Source organism: Acartia tonsa, chromosome 7 (genome assembly GCF_053477335.1).
Source record: "Acartia tonsa isolate MP-2025a chromosome 7, ASM5347733v1, whole genome shotgun sequence".
NCBI lineage: Eukaryota > Metazoa > Arthropoda > Copepoda > Calanoida > Acartiidae > Acartia > Acartia tonsa.
The window spans coordinates 2,475,686-2,497,470 of NC_137266.1; the positions used below are offsets into that span (position 1 = coordinate 2,475,686).

Sequence of the window (21,785 nt, forward strand, 5' to 3'; positions counted from 1 at the left end):
CCTCCAAATTGAAGTTAAGGGGTTGTTGATACCCCTTCCTATCTTTAAAAAGATATTTTATACATTAGATTTTACCCCCTCCCTTTCATATAACTATTTTTGTTTTTGAAACTTCTCAAAAACCTTTAGTATATGTATTGTCAAAATGACTTTGGAATCACTTTTTAACTCACTCATACAAAGCAGTAAAAAAATTTAAATTGTAAATAACAAATATTTATCCATGAGCATCTTTAATTGCAATTATTGTTTTTGTAATTTTTTATGATTAATTTTGTAAATCTTTTAACAGAACTATTAATATTTCATTCTTTTATCACACAAACTATAATTTCTTAACATATTACCTAAGATAAAATCACAAAATGATAATGTTGCAATACTTTAACCCCCTTATTTACAAAAAAATGAATATCTTTAGGGTTGAGAAAAGACCAGAATGGTTTGTTATGCCTGACACCGGTGTTGGGGGCCCTAACCTTTTGGGGATACCCTCTACCTAAGGTACTTTTTCTCCAACGAAAAAATCAGCCCCCTTTAAATTTTTATTTAATTTAAAACTAGAATTAAGGGGGGAGGGGGTTATTTAGTAAATTAACATTTTTAGGGAAACCACCTACAACAGCTTAGACAAACATTTTTTTATCACTTTGCCATTTTAATATAAGTAAACATCTTAAGAAATCACAAAAAAATTTGGCACATTTTTTTATGATTATGAAGATTTTTTGTTCACATTTTAAATAAAAAAACTAGGTTTGAAATAATAAAATAACTATTTACATATAGATAATTAGGTAACAAATTTAAATTGAGCAGTAATTTTAATTATATTATATACATCTTTTACATTTTTTAACATAAAGTTAACACTGTAATTATAAGCAGATAGAACATTAATAAATTTCATCTAGAAAGTTTTTTTGTAAGATATGCAATTTTAAAATTTTATTTACAGTTTCAAAATTTTCAAACAAAGCTCTAAAAAATCTTTGGCTTTAATTCAGAATTTTTAAACTCAAAATTATAATTTATTGTTGTTATATAAATGGTAATACTGTAGTTTTTATATTTAAATACTATTTGTTTCTTATTTTATTTTCATTATTTCTATGGTTTTAAATATGATGTTCTCATGTGTGGTTGGGTACCACTGATTTTGTTATGAATGAATTTTAAAAACCAGACCTAAATCTTTTAAAATTCATCCTGTAATCAACTGTTATTTTAGTGATAAGGTCAGGTTTTCAAATTCCAAAATCGTCAAATTCCGTGGGACCCTAATGCATGGGGATGAGAAACATCTGTTTAATGTTATGCTTTGATACTTCTGGGGAGCCAAACGTCAGGTGTTCCACTCTTTCTGTTGGGCACTATGGGCTCTGAATTCTTGTCATCCTACAGCAAAATAATAAATTCATAAATATAGATGTATAACCCAGACAACTATCTGACCTAAGGGGATGGGGACCTTTTTGTCTGCTAACAAATTGCTTTTTTCTGTTTTGTAGCTATATTCCCGTTGCTATTGACTGATATTCAAAGACTCAATTGAAAGTCTTGTGGATAGGGTTACATATAGTTTGTGCCCCCACAATAAATAATTTTTGGACCACACTTATCGGAGATCTCAAGGGATAAGACAATGGACGATAATTTTTTCTACAATCTTTAATGAAGATAAACAAAATTAAAGCTTCTACAGTGTGTTTTTTTGTATGAGAACTTTTTTGAAAGCAATTTTACCCCACTTATAGTTATCAGAATTTAATGATTAATGGCTTAATTTCTTCGTTTTTTAATGCAATTAATAGAATAACAAAAAAATATTTCAGTTTTTATTTAAAAAGTACAGTAAAATCTAAAATTCAAAACTTAGGTGTCAACATCTAAAAATGGTTTTAGCGCATTTTTCTTATGCTCAAATAATCAACCTTTTGCAAGAATGGCTGCTAAACACTTCAAAGTTGAGATATAGAGCTAAAAATGTATACAGATAATATTAGGGACATGTACTAGAACATATCAAAGTTTGAAGGTCATATCTCAACCAGGGAGGGTGTACTGGCCCCCCAAAGTCGACTTCAGAAAATCCATTTTTTTAAGGAAAATGCGCTAAAACCATTTTTATATGTTGACACCTAAGTTTTGAAATTTAGATTTTACTGTACTTTTTAAATAAAAACTGAAATATTTTTTGTTGTTCTATTAATTGCCTTAAAAAACAAAGAAAATAAGCCATTACTTATTAAATTCTGATAACTATAAGTGGGGTAAAATTGCTTTCAAAAAAGTTCTCATAAAAAACACACTGTATATTGATAAATATGATTGCTTTACAAGTTTGGACACTACTCCTAAAGTTTGAAGCAAACGTTCAAGATTGCTTGGTTATAAAACTTTGGGTACCAGTGTATGTATAAGGTCTGAAACGGATAGACATATTGACATCAAATTACTTTTATATTTTGAAAAAAAAGGCGAAGCTTCAAATAAATAGTCAAATATTACCTTGTCAAAGAGTATTGTTTCAGTTGAGCGGGATAGAGGATGCCTTAAAAAAAAAAAAAAAATCAGATCAAAATACAAAATTATGATAATAATTATTATATCTTATCTTAAAAACTAAGGAATTGTAATTAAATATCAAACAATAAACCTATAATCTATCTAAATAGTATCTGTATAGGGTTATTTGATAATAGCACCCATTTATAGTTACATAACTACCTTTCTACTATATATCAATCAATTTATCTAAAAACTAATTCAATATTTTTTTAGGTGCTTGCTTACATGTGAAGACCGGAGCACCGAAAACCCCCCCCCCCCCCGCTTAGTTTTGACAAAAATCAAAATTAAGGGGGGGTTAAGTCTTTGCCTTGCTGAGCACTTTTCCTCCTTGCCGTTTTCCAAACATTAAAAAACTACCCCCCCCCCCCCTTATTTTTGATTTTTGTCAAAACTAAGCGTGGGGGGGGGGGGTTTCGGTGCTCCAGTCTACCACATGTAAGCAAGTACCTTTTTTTATTCGATAAAATTTTGTAACTATCTCACTATCTATCCATCTATTTTTACCTTAAATCTTTCCAAGACTACTCATTAATAGCGCTAATCTTTCTAGCTTGATTCCTATGGTTGGTTAAACCATATCTATGTATCTAACACTATCTAGACTGTATACCTCAAATCTTTCCAAGCATACTCATTAATAGCGCTAATATTTCCAGCTTGATCATCATACATGGATTTCAGTGAGCCACGCTTCTTCAAAGATCGAGTCTTTCCTTTTCCATCCTAAAAAAGTGTCCATTATAGTTGATTCAAGGAGAGAGAGGACATTGGATTGCAAGGTATGATGGTACCCAATGCTTATCTTATTCATGGGCTCAAAAACTTTGGGTACTTTTATCAAATCATGATTGGTTGGTTCTAAAGCTTGTGTTCAAACTTTGTAACCAATAATTTGTATCTACAGTAGGGGTAATTTTGTTTAGCATCTTTGGGGTCGTTTGTACATATATCATTTTATTGTCAATTGTCTTTTCCCATGAGATCCCCTTTGATACAGTAAAATAAAATTGACGTTTCCAACAGGGCATCCTAGCTTTTTTTTTTGGGGGGGGGGGGGATAATAGGTTTTAAAGGATTTAGGGGGTAATTTAATGTATCTAAAAAAATTAGGGAGTAAAATGAGGGGTTTTAAAGTTTTACCCCCTCCCTTGGACGTCTATGATTTCTAAGCACCTCATAGCTTTAATATTAATAGCGGTCAACGTAATGAATGTACTTTATGTTATTTTCGCACATAAGAAGGCCTGTAAAATATTGCAAAAATATTTTTAGTTTTCAAATTCAAATCATAAAAAAAGAAAAATCTAAATCTTTTATTCAAAAAAAAGAAGGTAAAACAATTATGCAAATTTAAACTACACACAAATGTTCATTGAAAACATATTTTTTGGAATTATAATTTCATCTTTAAAATACTATTTTATAAAGTAGTTAGGTTTTCAATTAAGATCTCGTTCTCGAATGTAAACTTATTTAATTCTCTCTTTCAGGGAAGCTTCCTGTCTAAGAATGGCTTTAATATGAAAATATATTAGGCTTAAACCTGGACCTATCTGAACCTAAAGTGGAGAAATCAAAAATTATCCTTACTTCTTTAGATATTTCACTTTTACTGTATTTATAGGTCAACTGTGTGTGTACATCCCTTATACCTATAAGTAAGTCCATAGTTTTACTCATAGCTTCGTAACAGCTTTGTTTCTTTAATATATATATCTACCTTTCACAAACTTATTTCCCATTTGATAAAGTTGCGTGATTTTAAAGATGCATTACAGTATGCTTATCTCTTACCTTAGTATGCCTGGAGTCCATAGTTTTACTCCTAAATTCATAACTGCTTTGTTTGGCTGCTTCGCTGCTTGTGATAGTGTGTCCTCCCATTCCTATAATTAAAATAAATTAGGAAAAGAACAGAAAACTGTATTACAGTTAAAATAATAGTAAGTTTAAATAAAAACAGTACCTGGCCGTAAGGTGTCGCATTTTCCTTTTGCCTTTCCACTTTCTTTTCTGGATTTGGTCTTGGAAGATCCCTTATGCATTATAACCTAAATTATTAACATTTAAAACTTTAATTTCAACAAATAAAAATAACCTGTATAATGAATATAACCTATAATATAATAAAAATGTATGTTTTTAGGAAATTATCTAATATTAATTATATATGTGCAATAGAGCGCAAAGCTTCTAAAATTGCCAAGCATAATTGTTACCTGAATATCTGAACTATTATTGTCATGATGAATTGTCGTCTTTGGCTTGGCTCCTTCCCCACCACCTGAAATAATTAAATAATAAGAAGGTGCAAACAGCATATCTATATGTAATTGTATTACACACAACTACGTGCCCATTTCGCAATGACCCCTGTTTTTGCAGAAAAAATATGCCCTCTCATTAAAGCTGCAAATTTTTAAAAATGATACAATTTTGACAAAACTACATGACAGTTTGTGTATAAAGAAATAATTACCTAGCTGCCATCTATTGAAACTTTAATTTGAACTATTATACCTGCTAGAAGTTGTTGTTGTTGTTCTTGTTTAGTTGACCTGCTAGAAGTTGTTGTTTCTGAGCTCTGCTACAACAAATCATAAGGTTGTTGTTGTCCTTGTTTACCTGCTAGAAGTTGTTGTTGTTTCTGAGCTCCGCTTCAACAGTCATAAGGTTGTTGTTGTTGTCCTTGTTTACTTGCTAGAAGCTGTTGTTGTTTCTGAGCTCTGCTACAACAATCATAAGGTTGTTGTTGTCCTTGTTTACCTGCTAGAAGCTGTTGTTGTTGTTTCTGAGCTCCGCTACAACAGTCATAAGGTTGTTGTTGTCCTTGTTTACCTGCTAGAAGTTGTTGTTGTTTCTGAGCTCCGCTACAACAATCATAAGGTTGTTGTTGTCCTTGTTTACCACTACCACCACTGTTAGCTCTGCACAACACAAATACTTTACAATTTCTCAGCCAATATTAAAGATAAATGAAATTTATCAGTCATTTTCATGAGCATAACATGACTGACTATTCGTTTGCCATATCTTAAATATTTTTGTATGAAAGATAATCTATAACTTCCTTCATTTGCTTGTAATGCTATGTGGGAAAAAAAATATCCATAGAGAAATCATATTTATTTTTAATATCCCTTTGTGACCCATTAACATCTGGATGTCAATTATATATTTATGACTTAACACTTAATTTTTTATGGATGTTGTCATCCTTGTTAATTAGCCTGGCTATTATTCAAAGTATCTTTCCTTGATTTGTACATTTTGGTTGATGAATCTTTGGGAGATTTCTGTTTCTTACTGCTGCTTAGAGAGGTGCTGGGTAGAGACTCATGATAGCTATTACTTTCATTTCTAGATATATAGGGATAGTTAGATAGACAGACAGATAGATAGTTGTTTCTTACTACTGCTTAGATAGGTGCTGGGTAGAGACTCATGGTAGCTATTACTTTCATTTCTAGATATAGAGATAGTTAGGTAGATAGATAGATAGTTGTTTCTTACTACTGCTTAGAGAGGTGCTGGGTAGAGACTCATGGTAGCTATTACTTTCATTTCTAGATATAGAGATAGTTAGGTAGATAGATAGATAATTAGGTAAAGATAGATAGTTGTTTCTTACTACTGCTTAGAGAGGTGCTGGGTAGAGACTCATGGTAGCTATTACTTTCATTTCTAGATATAGAGATAGTTAGGTAGATAGATAGATAATTAGGTAAAGATAGATAGTTGTTTCTTACTACTGCTTAGAGAGGTGCTGGGTAGAGACTCATGGTAGCTATTACTTTCATTTCTAGATAGATAGAGATAGCTAGATATATAGATAGATAGTTGTTTCTTACTACTGCTTAGAGAGGTGCTGGGTAGAGACTCATGGTAGCTATTACTTTCATTTCTAGATATAGAGATAGTTAGATAGATAGATAGATAGTTAGGTAGATAGATAGATAGTTGTTTCATACTACTGCTTAGAGAGGTGCTGGGTAGAGACTCATGGTAGCTATTACTTTCATTTCTAGATATATAGAGATAGTTAGATAGATTGATAGTTGTTTCTTACTACTGCTTAGAAAGACTCATGGTAGCTATTACTTTCATTTCTAGATAGATAGAGATAGTTAGATAGATAGATAGATAGTTGTTTCTTACTACTGCTTAGTGAGGAGCTGGGTAGAGACTCATGGTAGCTATTACTTTCATTTCTAGATAGATAGAGATAGTTAGATAGATAGATAGATAATTGTTTCTTACTACTGCTTATTTAGGAGCTGGGTAGAGACTCATGATAGCTATTACTTTCATTTCTAGATAGATAGAGATAGTTAGATAGATAGATAGTTGTTTCTTACTACTGCTTAGTGAGGAGCTGGGTAGAGACTCATGATAGCTATTACTTTAATTTCTAGATATATAGAGATAGATAGGTAGATAGATAGTTGTTTCTTACTACTACTTAGAGAGGTGCTGGGTAGAGACTCATGGTAGCTATTACTTCCATTTCTAGATAGATAGAGATAGTTAGATAGATAGACATAGAGTTGTATCTTACTACTGCTTAGAGAGGTTCTTGGTAGAGACTCATGGTAGCTATTACTTTCATTTCTAGATAGACAGATAGATAGGTAAATTGATAGGTATAGTTAGATAGATAGAGGGATGGACAGATAAATGGAAATAATAAAAGTTCTCTTACCTACTCCTCCCCTCCTTATTTCTGGAAGACTTGTCATAATTAGATCTCAAACTACTTGTATAGGTTGTTGTTGTAGCTGTTGATAGTTCCACAGCCTGTTGTGTACCAGCTGATGTATACCTAGATAGATAGATAGTTGTGGTTGTAGCTGTTGATGGTTCCACAGCCTGTTGTGTACCAGCTGATGTATACCTAGATAAATAGATAGATAGTTAGATAGACAGATATAGATAAATAGAAAAACAGATTATAGATACATACAATATAAATATACTAGAGTTGGCTCGATATAATTATCTCCCTATTGGCTAGTTTTCTATATGCATATCTATTTCTCAATAAATCTATTTTCCTCACCCGGCATTACTATCTAAAAGAAAGTAAATATTTAATAATTTAAATGATTTTTTAAAGATTTTTTAAAATTATATTTTTTTCTTTACATTACCATCACCAAAGGGTTAATGATGATGATTACAATTTTAGTTTAATATTTGAACACACAAAATGTCGCCACAATCGAATTCTTTTAAAACATAGTTTTCTTAAATTTATAAAATTTAGCAAGGCATTTGATAAGATTTCTCACAAGAAGCTTATCCAAAAACTCAAATCTCATGGAATTCAAGGTGCTGTCCTTGACTGGATTGAAGAATGGCTCAGCAACAGAAAACAACGAGTTTCTGTCAATGGTTTCATGTCAGATGAGAAGGATGTTAGCTCTGGTGTTCCACAGGGCAGTGTGCTTGGCCCAATACTATTTGTAATTTATATTAATGACATAGATGATGAGGCAACAGCCATCGAATTGTTAAGAAAGTTTGCAGATGACACTAAAGGTGCTAAAGTAATAAAAAATAAAGATGATGCTGACAAATTACAACAATGTTTGGACAAGCTGTACGATTGGAGTATTAAATGGAGCATGGAGTTTAATGTTAAGAAATGCAAAATAATTCATTTTGGGAAGAAAAACCCAAAATTTAGATACACAATGAATGGTGAAGAATTGGAGGTGGTTGAATGTGAAAGAGATGTTGGAGTTAAAATCACTTCAAATCTTAAACCATCTGACCACTGTACAGAGGCTGTTGGGAGAGCAAGATGGGTACTTGGACAAATAACTAGATGCTTCCATTATAGAGATAAGAATGTCTTTCTACGTCTCTATAAACAATATGTCAGACCCCACCTGGAATTTGCAAGTGTTGCCTGGTCACCCTGGTTGGCTACAGATATAGCAGCTATCGAAAATGTTCAAGTTAAAGCAATAAATATGATTTCTGGAATGAGCAATAAAAGTTACCCTGAAAAGCTAAAAGAGTTAAATATTTGGAGCCTTGAGAAACGAAGAACTATGTTTGATATTATACAAATGTATAAAGTTACTCATAAGATAGGTGATATTAATTGCAGTGTCCAGTATACAGGTTCTAACAGGTCTGGTGTAGTTACTAGACACCAGATAGATCCTCTTAATATAGTGAAAGAAAGAAGTAACCTGGAACTAAGAAAAAACTTCTTTACTGTAAGAGTAGCAGATACTTGGAACAAAATTCCAAGTGATATGAAAAACATTTTGCCAGAGCACAAGTTTAAAAAGAGTCTTAAACAGTGGATGAATGATAGAGCAGACCCTACGAGAAACTGAAATCTTCGCCAGAGCCTTACACAGAGGACACTGAAGATAATCTCTACAAGTATACCCAAGTAAGTATCATATTATAAATTTAAATTTTCTTTTTTATGATTAGAAATTAAATACATCAATAGAAGGTAAATAGCAACATGAAATGAAAAAAATGAATTTATTTTTAATAAAGTAAAATAATGGGTCTTATCGTTCTGGGCAATGAGAGTTTATTATGGATTATTGGAGCACTATGAGTTTTAATCATATATTTCTTGGAAAACTTGAGCTCGTTTATAGACATTTATTTCCTATATAGATCTGACATGGATCTTGAAGCAATTAAGCAAGCCGTTTTGTACATGTTAAAAATTGGAAGATTTCATTAAATAAAAGTAATCGCAAATATACTTAGTAAATAAAATTATAAATACCTTGGGTTCGAAATAAATGTATGTGGTTGTTGGGTCGTATACAGCATAAAATCATCCTTTACTCCACCCCCACCATAACCCTGCGGGGCCATCGACCTATTTTGAGCATTTATCATGCCCCGCAGCGGCGGATCTACGCTCCGCTGGCCAAACTCCGCTCCCCGGTGCACAAATTCAGCGCCCCGCTGTGGAAAGTCTGCTCCCCGCAGTGCCAACTCTGCACTGCGCTGCTGTTGTTGCATCCGGCTGTTGTGTTGTAGGCGGTCAAGCGCCTGCATACGGTCAAGGCTGGGCTGCTGGTGGATTTGTTGCAACGGATCAAACCTAAAAAAAACAAGGATGTTAATATCCATAAGTAGCGAAGCGCAACCAACTAATGGATGGACAAATTGAGTTACAAAACTAATGTCTATTTATATGTCTATTATAGATGTTAGAGATACATACAAATGGATGTAGAATAATCATGGATATTATGACAAGGGAAAAACTGTCGTCAATATAGTTTGTTAACACGGATATAATTTATAGGTAGGAGGGGAGAGGGAGGATCGTCATTTTAGCTAGCTACGTGTTTCACTTTCTTAAATAACAGAAAATCTGTTGTAACATCCAAGTAATAATGAATCCATTTAGATTTATATACTGCATATATGAATAAATATATACCTTGGATAAACAGTCTTTAGCCTCCCTGTAGCACTTTCTTTCACATAAACCGGTTCTGGGCCCAGTATTAGCTCTTGGTCCATCATACACGTGGGGGGTAGCTCAGATCTAGATAGAAAGATAGATGTACGGATAAATAAATAGATAGTTGGATATATAGATAATCAACTGGTTCTGGGCCCAGTATTAGCTCTTGGTTCATCATACATGTGGGGGGTAGCTCAGATCTAGATAGAAAAATAGTTAGATTCATAGATAGATAGATAATCTTACCTGCAGTCCTGCATGATATTAAAGGGGCCAGGAGGCACCTCCCCTGACATAGGGGTGGTCAGATAGATAGATAGATACATAGATAGATGGATAATTTTACCTACAGTCCTGCATGATATTAAAGGAACCAGGTGGCACCTCCCCTGACATAGGGGTGGTCAGATAGATAGATAGATACATAGATAGATGGATAGATAGATAATCTTACCTACAGTCCTGCATGATATTAAAGGGACCAGGGGGCACCTCCCCTGACATAGGGTTGGTCAGATAGATAAATGGATAGACAGATATATAGATAGAAGATAGATAATCTTACCTACAGTCCTGCATGATATTGAAGGGAACAGGTGGCACCTCCTTTGACATAGGGGTAGTCAGATAGATAGATAGATAGATAATCTTACCTGCAGTCCTGCATGATATTGAAGGGACCAGGAGGCACCTCCCCTGACATAGGGGTGGTCAGACCAGACATATCACTCCCCAACAGCCCAGGACCTCCCTGATTCAAATAATGGTCATTTTTAGTTTTAGTTTTAAGGTTTAATATAGAAAATTAGTAAAGTTTAAAAAAGAAAGCATAGTAAAAGGAATAATAAAAACTAATTAAATGCAGAAAAAGGCAATAGATAAAAAAAACATCCATCCAGTAAATTAAATGGCCCCGCAAAATTACCCATTATGTACCAAAAGTCACATTAAACTCATAACGTTATGGACTGAGTCTAAAATTAAAATGACCATTTTTTTCCTGGACAAAATCTCCCGGGGGTAAATGATCCCCATGCAGCATTGAGAGGGGAATTATGTCCCCTGTAAGCGGGTCTATCACCAACTGAGAATACTGTAATCATAAAATATTTACTTAAATTTGTAAAGTTGATGTGTAACATTAGAAGTAATAGTATGGGTAATGTCTTGGCCTAAAACAGGCATTTTTCATTACCTTACACTTCCAGATTAAGGTCGTGCATTTAAAGGGTTGGTTTCTGTAATAGTTAGGATGTTCCTTTACTTGGACCAATATTAACTCAGTGTAAAAACAATCAGACCACATCATTGTTGAAAAGATGTAAAATTTTTGTTTCAAAAGGATGGCTTATTTTCATGACATCTTTATATATTTTTTCTTTTATTGAACTGAAATAAACCTCTAATTTGACAAGCAAAATAACTAAGTTTACTTCAAAAAAAAAGATTCTAAACAATTAGATTTTAAAAGAATTGTTATATTTTAAATCTGGACATCTTATTTTTTAAATTTTTAATTGAAGTATATTTTCCTGTAGGCCACTGTTAGCATCAAAACTACCATCTCCGGCCTCTAGTAGGTCCCCATCTCTTTCATACATCCTACTAAATAGATAAATAGTTATATCCCACTATTGGCATCAAAACTACCATCTCCAGCCTCTAGTAGCTCCCCATCTCTTTCATACATCCTACTAAATAGATAGATAGTTATATCCTGTAGGCCACTGTTAGCATCAAAACTACCATCTCCGGCCTCTAGTAGCTCCCCATCTCTTACATACATCCTACTAAATAGATAAATAGTTATATCCCACTATTAGCATCAAAACTACCATCTCCAGCCTCTAGTAGGTCCCCATCTCTTTCATACATCCTACTAAATAGATAGATAGTTATATTCCTATGTAGGCCACTGATAGTATCAAAAATAACATCTCCAGCCTCTAGTAGGTCCCCATCTCTTTCATACATCCTACTAAATAGATAGATAGTTATATACCTATGGTAAGAGTAGCAGGATGTCTATGTGTATGTCTGTTTGTACTGATTAGTGTAGCTAAGAATCTCAGTAACCGCTGAACTGATGTGGTTCTCCTTTAAGTGAAATTTCACATATCTCTAGGTATGGTTTACAACTATTTTAGGAAAAGGTACTACCAACCTTACAAGAAAAGTAGATTGAAAGATAGAAAATTAGATGTCTTACTTGTGATTTATCTGTCTATGGTGTTGATATCTTGGTTCTAATGGCTGTAGACAAACCTCCAACCTTTCCTCTGGCTTTGATAAACTTAAACCCTAAGAAAAAAACATTGCTTTGTGATAGTTTGTTATGATAAATATATCCATAATTGTGTATGTCCTCTAATTCTTCTATTAGAAATAGTAGCTGAATATTGAAATCATTTGCTTAATATTTTATCTATTTGATGTCTTCCTAACTATCTAATTGATGTTTGCTATCTTTATGAGGTAAAGGCAGTGGTTTAATATTAAATTTATTTGCTATCTATTTACTTGATGTCATGCTATCTACCTACTTAATGTCCTGCTATCTACCTACTTGGTGTCTTTCTATCTATCTTTCAATGGTGGTAGGGGCCGTGGCTGAATATTGAAATAATTTCCTAACTATCTTCTTGATGTCTTGCTATCAATCTACTTGAGGTCTTGCTGTTTATCTAATTGATGTCTTGCAAACTTTCTATTTGATATGTACCTTCTCAATGGTGGTAGTGGCAGTGATTGAATGTTGTACTTATTTGCTATCTATCTACTTGATGTCTTGCTAGTTATGTACATGACATCTTAGTATCTTCTTACTTGCTATCTATCTACTTGATGTCTTGCTATTTTACCTCAGTTCTCAATGGTGGCAGAGGCAGTGGCTGCATGTTGAAATCATTTGCTATCTCTTTAACAGTCTGAAGATCCATATCACTATTACCAGCCCCTATTGATTCACTAACCTATATAGATTAATAGATGGAGAGTTTGATAGCTGGATAAATGGATAGAATGACAGATTAATAGATGGATTTATTTATAGATAGTCTGAAGATCTATATCACTATTACCAGCCCCTATTGATTCACTAACCTGTATAGATTTATAGATTATGGATGGCTTGATAGATTAATAGATGAATGGACTGGTAGATTAATAGATGGATGGATTGATAGATTAGTAGATGGATAGATTAGAAAGTGAATAGATTGACAATGAATATATAGTCATTTCTCTTTTACTAGCTCCTATTTATTCATTTTATTTATTTATAGCTAACTGGTAGGATAAAAAGATGTAGATTAAAAAGTAGATAGATACATGGATTAATTCAATAGTAAGATATCTAAAAAATTAAATATTTAGAAGAAGGAAAACATATAAATAAAATGCATTGCTTTGAATATTCTATTTCTGTTTTGTATTGGTTCTATAGATGTAATACCCTGAAAGGTCAATTAGACACAAAAATCCGTCCAACTTAAAAAAAATCTAGCAGAAAAAGATTGTTGTTTATATTTAGTCAATCCAATAATTCTTTGATGATGTAATTTTAACTGACTTACAATATAGATTAAATGAGTGTTCCAATTGGTTCAAAAAAGAAATGATCCTCTAGACTTTCTATATTGATTACTGATGCATAAAGTAAATAAAGCTAATAAAAAATCATATTGCAACTAAAGATAAAACTTTCTTGTTTCAATGGATTGGATATATTGACAGGGGATAATTTGTCATCAATTTAGGTTGTTTTCATTGACTTCATTTATTAGTCAGTTTGTTCATCTAGTAGGAAAGGAGGGGATTATGTAAAGGGGGTAAATAGAGTTACAAGTTTTACTTTATTAGGGTACATTAATAACTTGTACAACATCCAAGTAATAAAATATTGATTCTTGTTTCATATATTCTTCAATGATGACAACATCCATAAGTAGCGAAGCACAAAATCACAAAAAGAGTTTTAAATAGATGTTCAGTGGCCATATAAAAAAAGAATATATTATATGATAATCAATAGAAAATCACGAAACCTTTATACATAAAAAATATGTATTTACTTTAGTAGCAAGACCGGCAGACCAACGAACCAAGTAAGTTGTATACTCATGGATGCAGTCGAGTGTCTTAAATAGCATCTCAAAAATTTCACGTTTCCTCAATATCGTTACGGACAAAACGGAAATACATAGTAAGTTTAAGTGTAGATTGATTATTAAACAAACACAATACCAATTAACTTAGGCGGGGATAGGGGGGGATAGGTGCTGTAGTAACAATTTATGGTTCAAATCCATACCTGAACACTACTCGTTAAATCAACGGAGCCATCAAATGAGCAAGAGTCAGACTGATACTGCGGCGGATTCGGCGATTCCGGCAGGAAATCGTCGGCAAACATGTCCGCTGAACTGCGCGGCCGCCGGTCAACCAGGCAGCTCTTGCGCGGCTTGGCCAGGCTGCTCTTGGGCCGCTGACGCTGCTGGTCGTTTTCAGTCTCTTCTTTTGTCCTACAAACATAGTACAATAAGAATTAATCATGTAATTCTTTGAAAAGCTTTGTAAATTATACCAATTATTGCTTTATTGAAACTTATTTTTTCCTGAAAAATGCAAGGACCTTAAAGAATAAGACAATGGACGATAAATTGATGAACATTCCCAATAATGATTAATAACACACAAACACACCCCTCATGTCTTTTTAGGAACAACTAATAACATAACGTGGTTATAATTTGAAACCTAACTTATTAATCAAGAACATGGACTATTTTACGTACAGAAATAACAAGGATGACAACCTCTTTAAGTAGTGAAGCACAAACAATCATGAATGGACAAACAGACAAAGGTATAGAGCTAATGTTTAGTGGTCATAATATGAGAGAGAAAGATGGGGAAAAAAGGATAACATTGGAAAATCTGAAACATTCAAATATCAATAGTTAGATAAATATCTTCAGCTCATGGACTAAGTAAGTTGTATCATTTAAGGTAAAGGGTATCTTCGCCAAAAAAACAACAGTCTTATCTTAAACGGACTAACGAACAGACAGACAAGGTAAATAAAAGAGAAGCTTTACAATAAAAATATTATTTTATTCTATGATAATGATTTATCATAACAATTAAAGAAATAATGCATCAAAAACTTGTTGCCAAATCCATAACTAAAAAAATAAACTTCTAATACACAGGGAGGTGGGGACATTATGCTGTTTATTACACTAGTCCATAAATGATATAGTAATGTTTTTTATTCGTTGGCTTACAACTTTGGAGACTTTAATTAAATTTTGATTGAATGGTTCATCAGTAGATTCAACCACTAATTATAATCTACAAAAGGGGTAATTTTAAGTACCAACTTTGGGATTGTACAATGTACATCAATTTATTAGCTACGGTCATATTCTTTTAGATCCATGTATAATACATCATGTCTTATGAGAATTATTACATGAGATACAGAAAAAGAACATAACTTTCTTTCAGAATAAATATTTTCTTTTAATATGCCAAGACAGGAATATATATTCAACAAAAAAAAAACTATTTTTTACAATCACTAACTTAAGCTAACGCTTGTTGCCTGTCGTACACTGAATACCCCGCAGGGGTTAGGCATTAAAAAAAGACCTAAAAGAAGGTCTAAAATAGGTTAGGTTAGGTTAAGTGTCCACTCCTGCGTTTGTCCTCTTTTGCGTTTGGGACTCCTGCGTTTGTCGTAGGACCGATATTTTTATGTAAATTTGTAGGGGTTTCCTGTGATTTTTAACACTGGTGCAATAACCTGCAGGGCCTGCTACCCATTTTCAAAATAACTTAACCTAAATAAGGGAGGTTGGGGGGGGGGGGGATGTTCTGTGCTCAGCAATACAGCCTAATACTCTCTATGAGGGAATAGTTTTCATTGAGTGTCATAACCTGTCTTTGATTATCAACCTTCTTAGGTATTATTGGTTCCTTAAATGGTTAAATATTGATATAACATAAGGATTTATTTCACGTTAGCTGAAAATCTACAGAGATAGAATGATTAAAGGAATAGGTAGCTGGTAGAGTGTTTTTTTTCAGGGTGGAAGTGAATATTGGACTAGTATATGTACATGTACCCAAAGTTTTTTAAATATGTGTCTCTTTCCTTAGCTAAATACTTTTAATCAACACAGGTGGTAATTTTATTTATTACCATTGGGAATGTACATCAATTTATGATTGTCTATTGTCTTATCCCCTGAGATTCCTGGTTTTATTTGCAGACATATTGTCAAGTAGATAAATAATACAGCTATAAGATATAGAGGAAAGAGAGAGAGAACAATAATATGAGAAGAAAATGATATAAAGACATTTTTTGTTGGAAGAATATAATAAAAAGGTGGAGAGAGAAAGAGAAAAAAAAATAAAAAAAGATAGTTAGAGAGATTAAATTAGATTATAAAATTAAAAATTAGAAGATAAACAAATTGGCAAAGCATAGTTATATTGTATCTAATTGTATTAAAGACTGCTTTCCGCAGATTTTAGGATAACAAATTCCTGTTTTCTGTTCACAAAGGAAAAAGGCCCGGGCCAACAAAACCAGGGATCTAAAGGGATAAGACTATGGCCGATAAGTTCTTGAACATCCCCAATGATGCAAAATTACTTCTTCTGCAGATTAAAATTGGTGGTTGGATCGTTTTGACACTTAATTTAATGAACAGACTAATCAAAATTCAATAAGAGCCAACACAGTTGTTAAGCCAACGAATAAGAACAAAACTTAAATATTAAAAAAAGACAAACAAACAGGAAATTATACTTCAATACTAGAAAAAATATTAAAATTAGATGAAAAGTGACCACTCTATAGATAATAAGTCCTTTTGTAAGTAGGTAGAGTACAATTCTTTAATGAAGCTTATTTCCTTTCTGTCTGTCATACTAGAGACATCAGAAAAAAAAGAAAAATTGTCTTCAAATTTTTTTTTCTCACAATGTTATTATTTAAGAAATAAAAAAAAAACAGTCAAACATATAGTACATTAATTGTTTTTTGATTACTTGACACATATCTTTGATAGTAGCTGAGAAAATAACATTTCTTATTAGATGTTTTTTTCAGGGAAAAAAATACTAAATAGGATAATACAATATCTATAAGTAGCAAAGCACAAAAAGTCATGGGTGGTAATACGGACAAAGTGATTTAAAGAGTAAATGTTCAGTGGTTTTATGTTTATGATATTTTTGTTTTATATTTAATTAGTTGTAGCATTACTGACAGAAAGACAATTTAAGTAAATTATAATATACATTTTATTTTACGGACTGACCGACAGACAGGTTTATTGTAGAATAGCTTTGCTATTAAAAAAGGATTTAACCATGAATGGCAAATTAATTGAAATGAATAAGATTAGCTAAAAAGTTCATGCATGAAAAAATTGTCTCATAAATTGTTCATAACATTCATTTTGCAAATTTTCAAATATTTCAATTTCTAAATATTCATATTTTTCCATGATTCCTAACATTTTTAGGCATTTAAAGTTTTATATTATTTAACTAAAACAAAATTTGAATTGTTTATTGTGCTGTGATTTTGTTTTGTTGAAACTTTTTGTAAGATCCATTTAAAAACTAAATATAGAAAGTGAATAAACAGCTTATCAACTAAAGTTTGTATTTTAAAAAACTTTTTAGCAATTGATAGGGAGTTGACAAACTATATAAAGTTCATAATTTTTCACCTTAACTCCAAAAGGTTGCGTGATTTTTAAAACAAATTCTGTATGTTTATCCCACCTTTTTAAACTAGGGTGTTCATGAAATGACTGATAATTGAACATTTAATGACTATTTTACTTCTTATTTTTCTCTTCTTAACTCCAAAAGGTTGCGTGATTTTTAAAAGCAAATTCAGTGTGTTTATCCCTTACCTTTATAAACTAGGGTGTTACTGTTCATGTAATAACTGATAATTGAACATTTAATGACTATTTGTTATTTTTCACTGCAAAAGATTGCGTGATTTAAAAAAAAAACAAATTTCTGTGTAAAAATAAATTCAGTGTGTTTATCCCTTACCTTTTTAAACTATTGTGTTCATGTAATAACTGATAGGGAGTAGAGGAACATTGACTAACTATTGTAATTGAGCTATCTGGGACACTTTGGTTTCTAAAAGTAAACAAAAAACAAAACTTGATAAAAAACAAAAATTGTCATTTAAAAACATTAGAAATTAAAGCAAATGGAGATTTTTAATTTTACAAAGGTTAAAAAAGATTAAAAAATACACATAAAATTACTGTAAATAGGTTTGCAGGATGAAATAAGCGGATATGACATAAATGTGAAAAAAAAGATACAAGGTGTCCCACAAAAAAAAAATCATTTTCTGGGACACCCTGTAAAATGATGTATGCTTACCTTACACAAGTAACAGAATTGGGTTCTGAATCTTCCTCAGGGCGTGGCGAGGGGGGAATAGGACACGACAGGGGAGGCGACTCACTTGATATGTCCTAAATGTATTAACAGATAAATAGATAGAAAAAAGGATGACAACATCCATAAAAACGAAGCACTAAAACGGTAGGACAAACGGACATTAACACTTGCATAGTGTCAGAACTGAATAATCAGAATATAAATGTGTAAGAGTCGATGCAAAATTTTAGGTAAATTTGTTGAAAAACTGCTTTATACAGGATAATGTTTATGGACATAATTACATTTTTAGGACTTGATTATAGAGTTGCTTCGCTTATAACATTATACTTTGTTATCCCAGGAATTAATTTACCAAAAAACAGATCAATCGGATGATTAGATCACTAAAAATTTGTTGTTAAAAAAGTAAAAAAAATCAACATGTTTAAAATGGACGTACGGACATTTCGGTAATGATTACAGAGTTGCTACGCTTTCTAAATCGTCCCTAACTACTAAAGGAATCACCATGCAAAATTTGAATTCGATAGGACAATTCTAACATGCCTAAATTTACGAAAAAAGCTAACCGTGACGTACGGACGGACGTACGGACGGACCGACCCTAATTATAGAAAAGCTTCGCTTTTAAAAATGGGGTTAGGGTTGGATAGATAATACAATACATAGATCGATAGAAAGATATTATAAATGAGAGATATGAGCATGGGGTAGGGTAATCTTCATTATAAATGTATAAGTATGTATGTGTAACCTAGATAACATTAACTATACTGGTCCTAGTGGTGGGGACTTTTTTCTTCTGCCAGCAAATTGTTTCAGCTCTTTGGTAGTATTTACCCAAAAAAATATACACTGAATTTTTATTAGAATCCATCTATCTAGAATTACAGCCAAGAAAATAATGTACAGCCAAAACATTCAGACAAACATTTGAAATGATAGAGTAGCTTCACTATATACTAAGAATATTCTAGACAATAAAAAAAAAGAAACCTAGTACCCAAGAGTATGACAATATTGTGTAAAAACCTACTAGCCTAAAATCCCCAAATTATATTGACAGAATATTGACATTTATTTGAAATTCTGAGACGAGCAAGTTTTTACCAGAACAATCTTATATTTTCAGGAAGTGTTTAGAAATTCCTTTTCTTTTTTTTATCCTTTTATATTATCTTTTTTCTCACTACCTTTCTGTATTTTTCAACCATTTAACAATCAATTTATTAATATATATGTATATTTATACAATTCACCTATTAATATATCAAGTAATCAATCAAGCTATCAATCAAGCTATCAACTAACCAGTCAAACTCCCTATCAATCTATTAATCAATCAACCAACCAATAATTTAATTAATCTAAAAATCAATCTACTAATCAATCTAAAAATCAATCTATTAACCAATCTAAAAATCAACCAATCGATCAATCAATCTATCAATCAATCTATTAATCAATATATCAATATTTCTATAAATGAATAAATTATCTTGTACCTTACAAGATCTCATAGATTTAGGTGATTGTTTGAGTATCTGACTGCTATTATCCTCTACATCTATCTCTATCTCCTCCCCATCAACATCCTTAAAAGTTATTTAACATAATGTTATTTTTTTAGGTTTCTATGCGGTTCTTTCAAAATAAACTAAAAAGAAATAATAATTTATTTACCACAAGTAGGACAAGACGCCCTTGTATCTAAAATATTTTTAAAGATAAATAATCTAAAAGTCAATGGATGTGAATTAAAAAGCCAATTTTTTACCAAATTACCAAACAATTTTGGTGCTTTCCCTTCAAATGCCTTCAGGGTTACTCTGTTGTACCTAAAAAAACCTTACCTTACCTGACCTACAGTAAAAAAATTACCCCTCCCTCTGACTTTCAATTTATTTCAAAATAAAAGAGAGCTTTCTTTTATATGTATATTGTATAATAACATGTATAAAAAACACAGAGAGAGAGGGTTTATTATACTAGTCCCTAAAGTTTTATAATAAAGTTTTATTATCAGATGGCTTAACAACCTTAGGAATGTTAGTGAATTTTGATTGGTTTGTTAATTAAGTTGAGTGGTCAAACGTTTCAACCACTAAGTTTGATATACAAAAGGGGTGATTCTGTGGAACATAATTGGGGATCAATATTAATTCATTAGATCCCTAGTATAAACAAGTTATATACAATACCTCTTCACAAAATTTGGTATCACTAAGAGTCTCATTTTCAGCGGTTACATCAATGCTAACACAATCATCATCCAGTTTCGCGCCATTTTCAACATTTTTTGCGGGAGACGCCGTCGACAACTGCGCAAAATCAGCTGATTGCTGTTGATAATCGTCTTCCTTTGCATAAATGTCGTCTTTATTATTATCACTAAAGTTATTATTAACATTGTTAATGTTATATTTCACCGGGTCTAGAAGGATTTCTTCAAATTTTTGAGTTCTTATTGACACGTCGTCAAGTGATTCTATAAAACTATCACTCTCTAACTCATCCTGGTTTTAATAGTATTAGAGTTTCAAACACAATAAACTAAGATTTATTTATCTTGTATTGTCCTATCGTTGAGTGTTCAAACACTAATTAATATTTGGTATCATCATTTAAAAGATGAATAAGAAAGAAATAATTAAAAGCTTTGTTAAGTTCAAAAGTACATATATTATGCTTTATTCTTCTAAAAAACAAAAAAACGATCGATTTACAGCCCCAATGATGATAAACAAATAGGGCTGTAATATTAGATAATAATAGATATAAATTATTGTTTGTAAAGTTTTAAGTTTTTAAACTAGGTTTTGAACCAACCAATCAATATTTAAAATAAGTAGAAAAATAAATTAGTACATATTGTACTAAACAAATAGACATATTTACACCTTAACTTATTAACTTAAAATCTCCTATAAAACTCTGCAACCATTCCTTATTATCGCCCACCTGTGACACAACCTCACAACTATCTCGTGGTGGCATTATCAGATCTTTTGGTGGACTTGGGAACTCGTGCCTCGCTCCGTTTCTCTGTGTATCATCCTTGTTATTTGTTGGTGTCTTAAAAAAACAATTGATCAAAATATGGCGGTTTCCCGTAAAGTATCTAGTAGAGCATATAAACTAACCCTCCCGCTTAATTTTCATTTGAAATATTGGGAGGGGGATGGTTGTTTATTAATCCTGTAAATAATGTTACATTAAGCAAGGTTAAGTTAGGTTATACAGGGTGAGCCCGCAAGTAATAGCTGTCGTAGTGGTTGGAGATAAAGAA

The 21,785-nt window shown here is 32.0% G+C and overlaps 1 protein-coding gene across 1 annotated transcript; it reads right to left on the minus strand.

The window, feature by feature from the left end:
- Positions 1–990: 990 nt before the first annotated feature.
- On the minus strand, positions 991–21,388 carry LOC145324082 (uncharacterized). Its single transcript, XM_080166708.1, has 22 exons — positions 21,374–21,388; positions 20,698–21,012; positions 20,002–20,091; positions 18,473–18,567; positions 18,128–18,220; positions 14,349–14,559; positions 12,898–13,008; positions 12,246–12,337; positions 11,569–11,641; positions 11,036–11,129; positions 10,690–10,786; positions 10,010–10,117; positions 9,341–9,664; positions 7,277–7,396; positions 5,830–5,934; positions 5,413–5,501; positions 4,794–4,858; positions 4,541–4,625; positions 4,369–4,460; positions 3,185–3,297; positions 2,512–2,554; positions 991–1,398 (listed from the first exon to the last, which is right to left on the minus strand). The coding sequence occupies exons 1-22, from the start codon at positions 21,386–21,388 to the stop codon at positions 1,315–1,317; spliced, it is 2,514 nt and encodes an 837-aa protein (XP_080022834.1). The 3' UTR covers positions 991–1,314.
- Between the last annotated feature and the right edge of the window lie 397 nt (positions 21,389–21,785).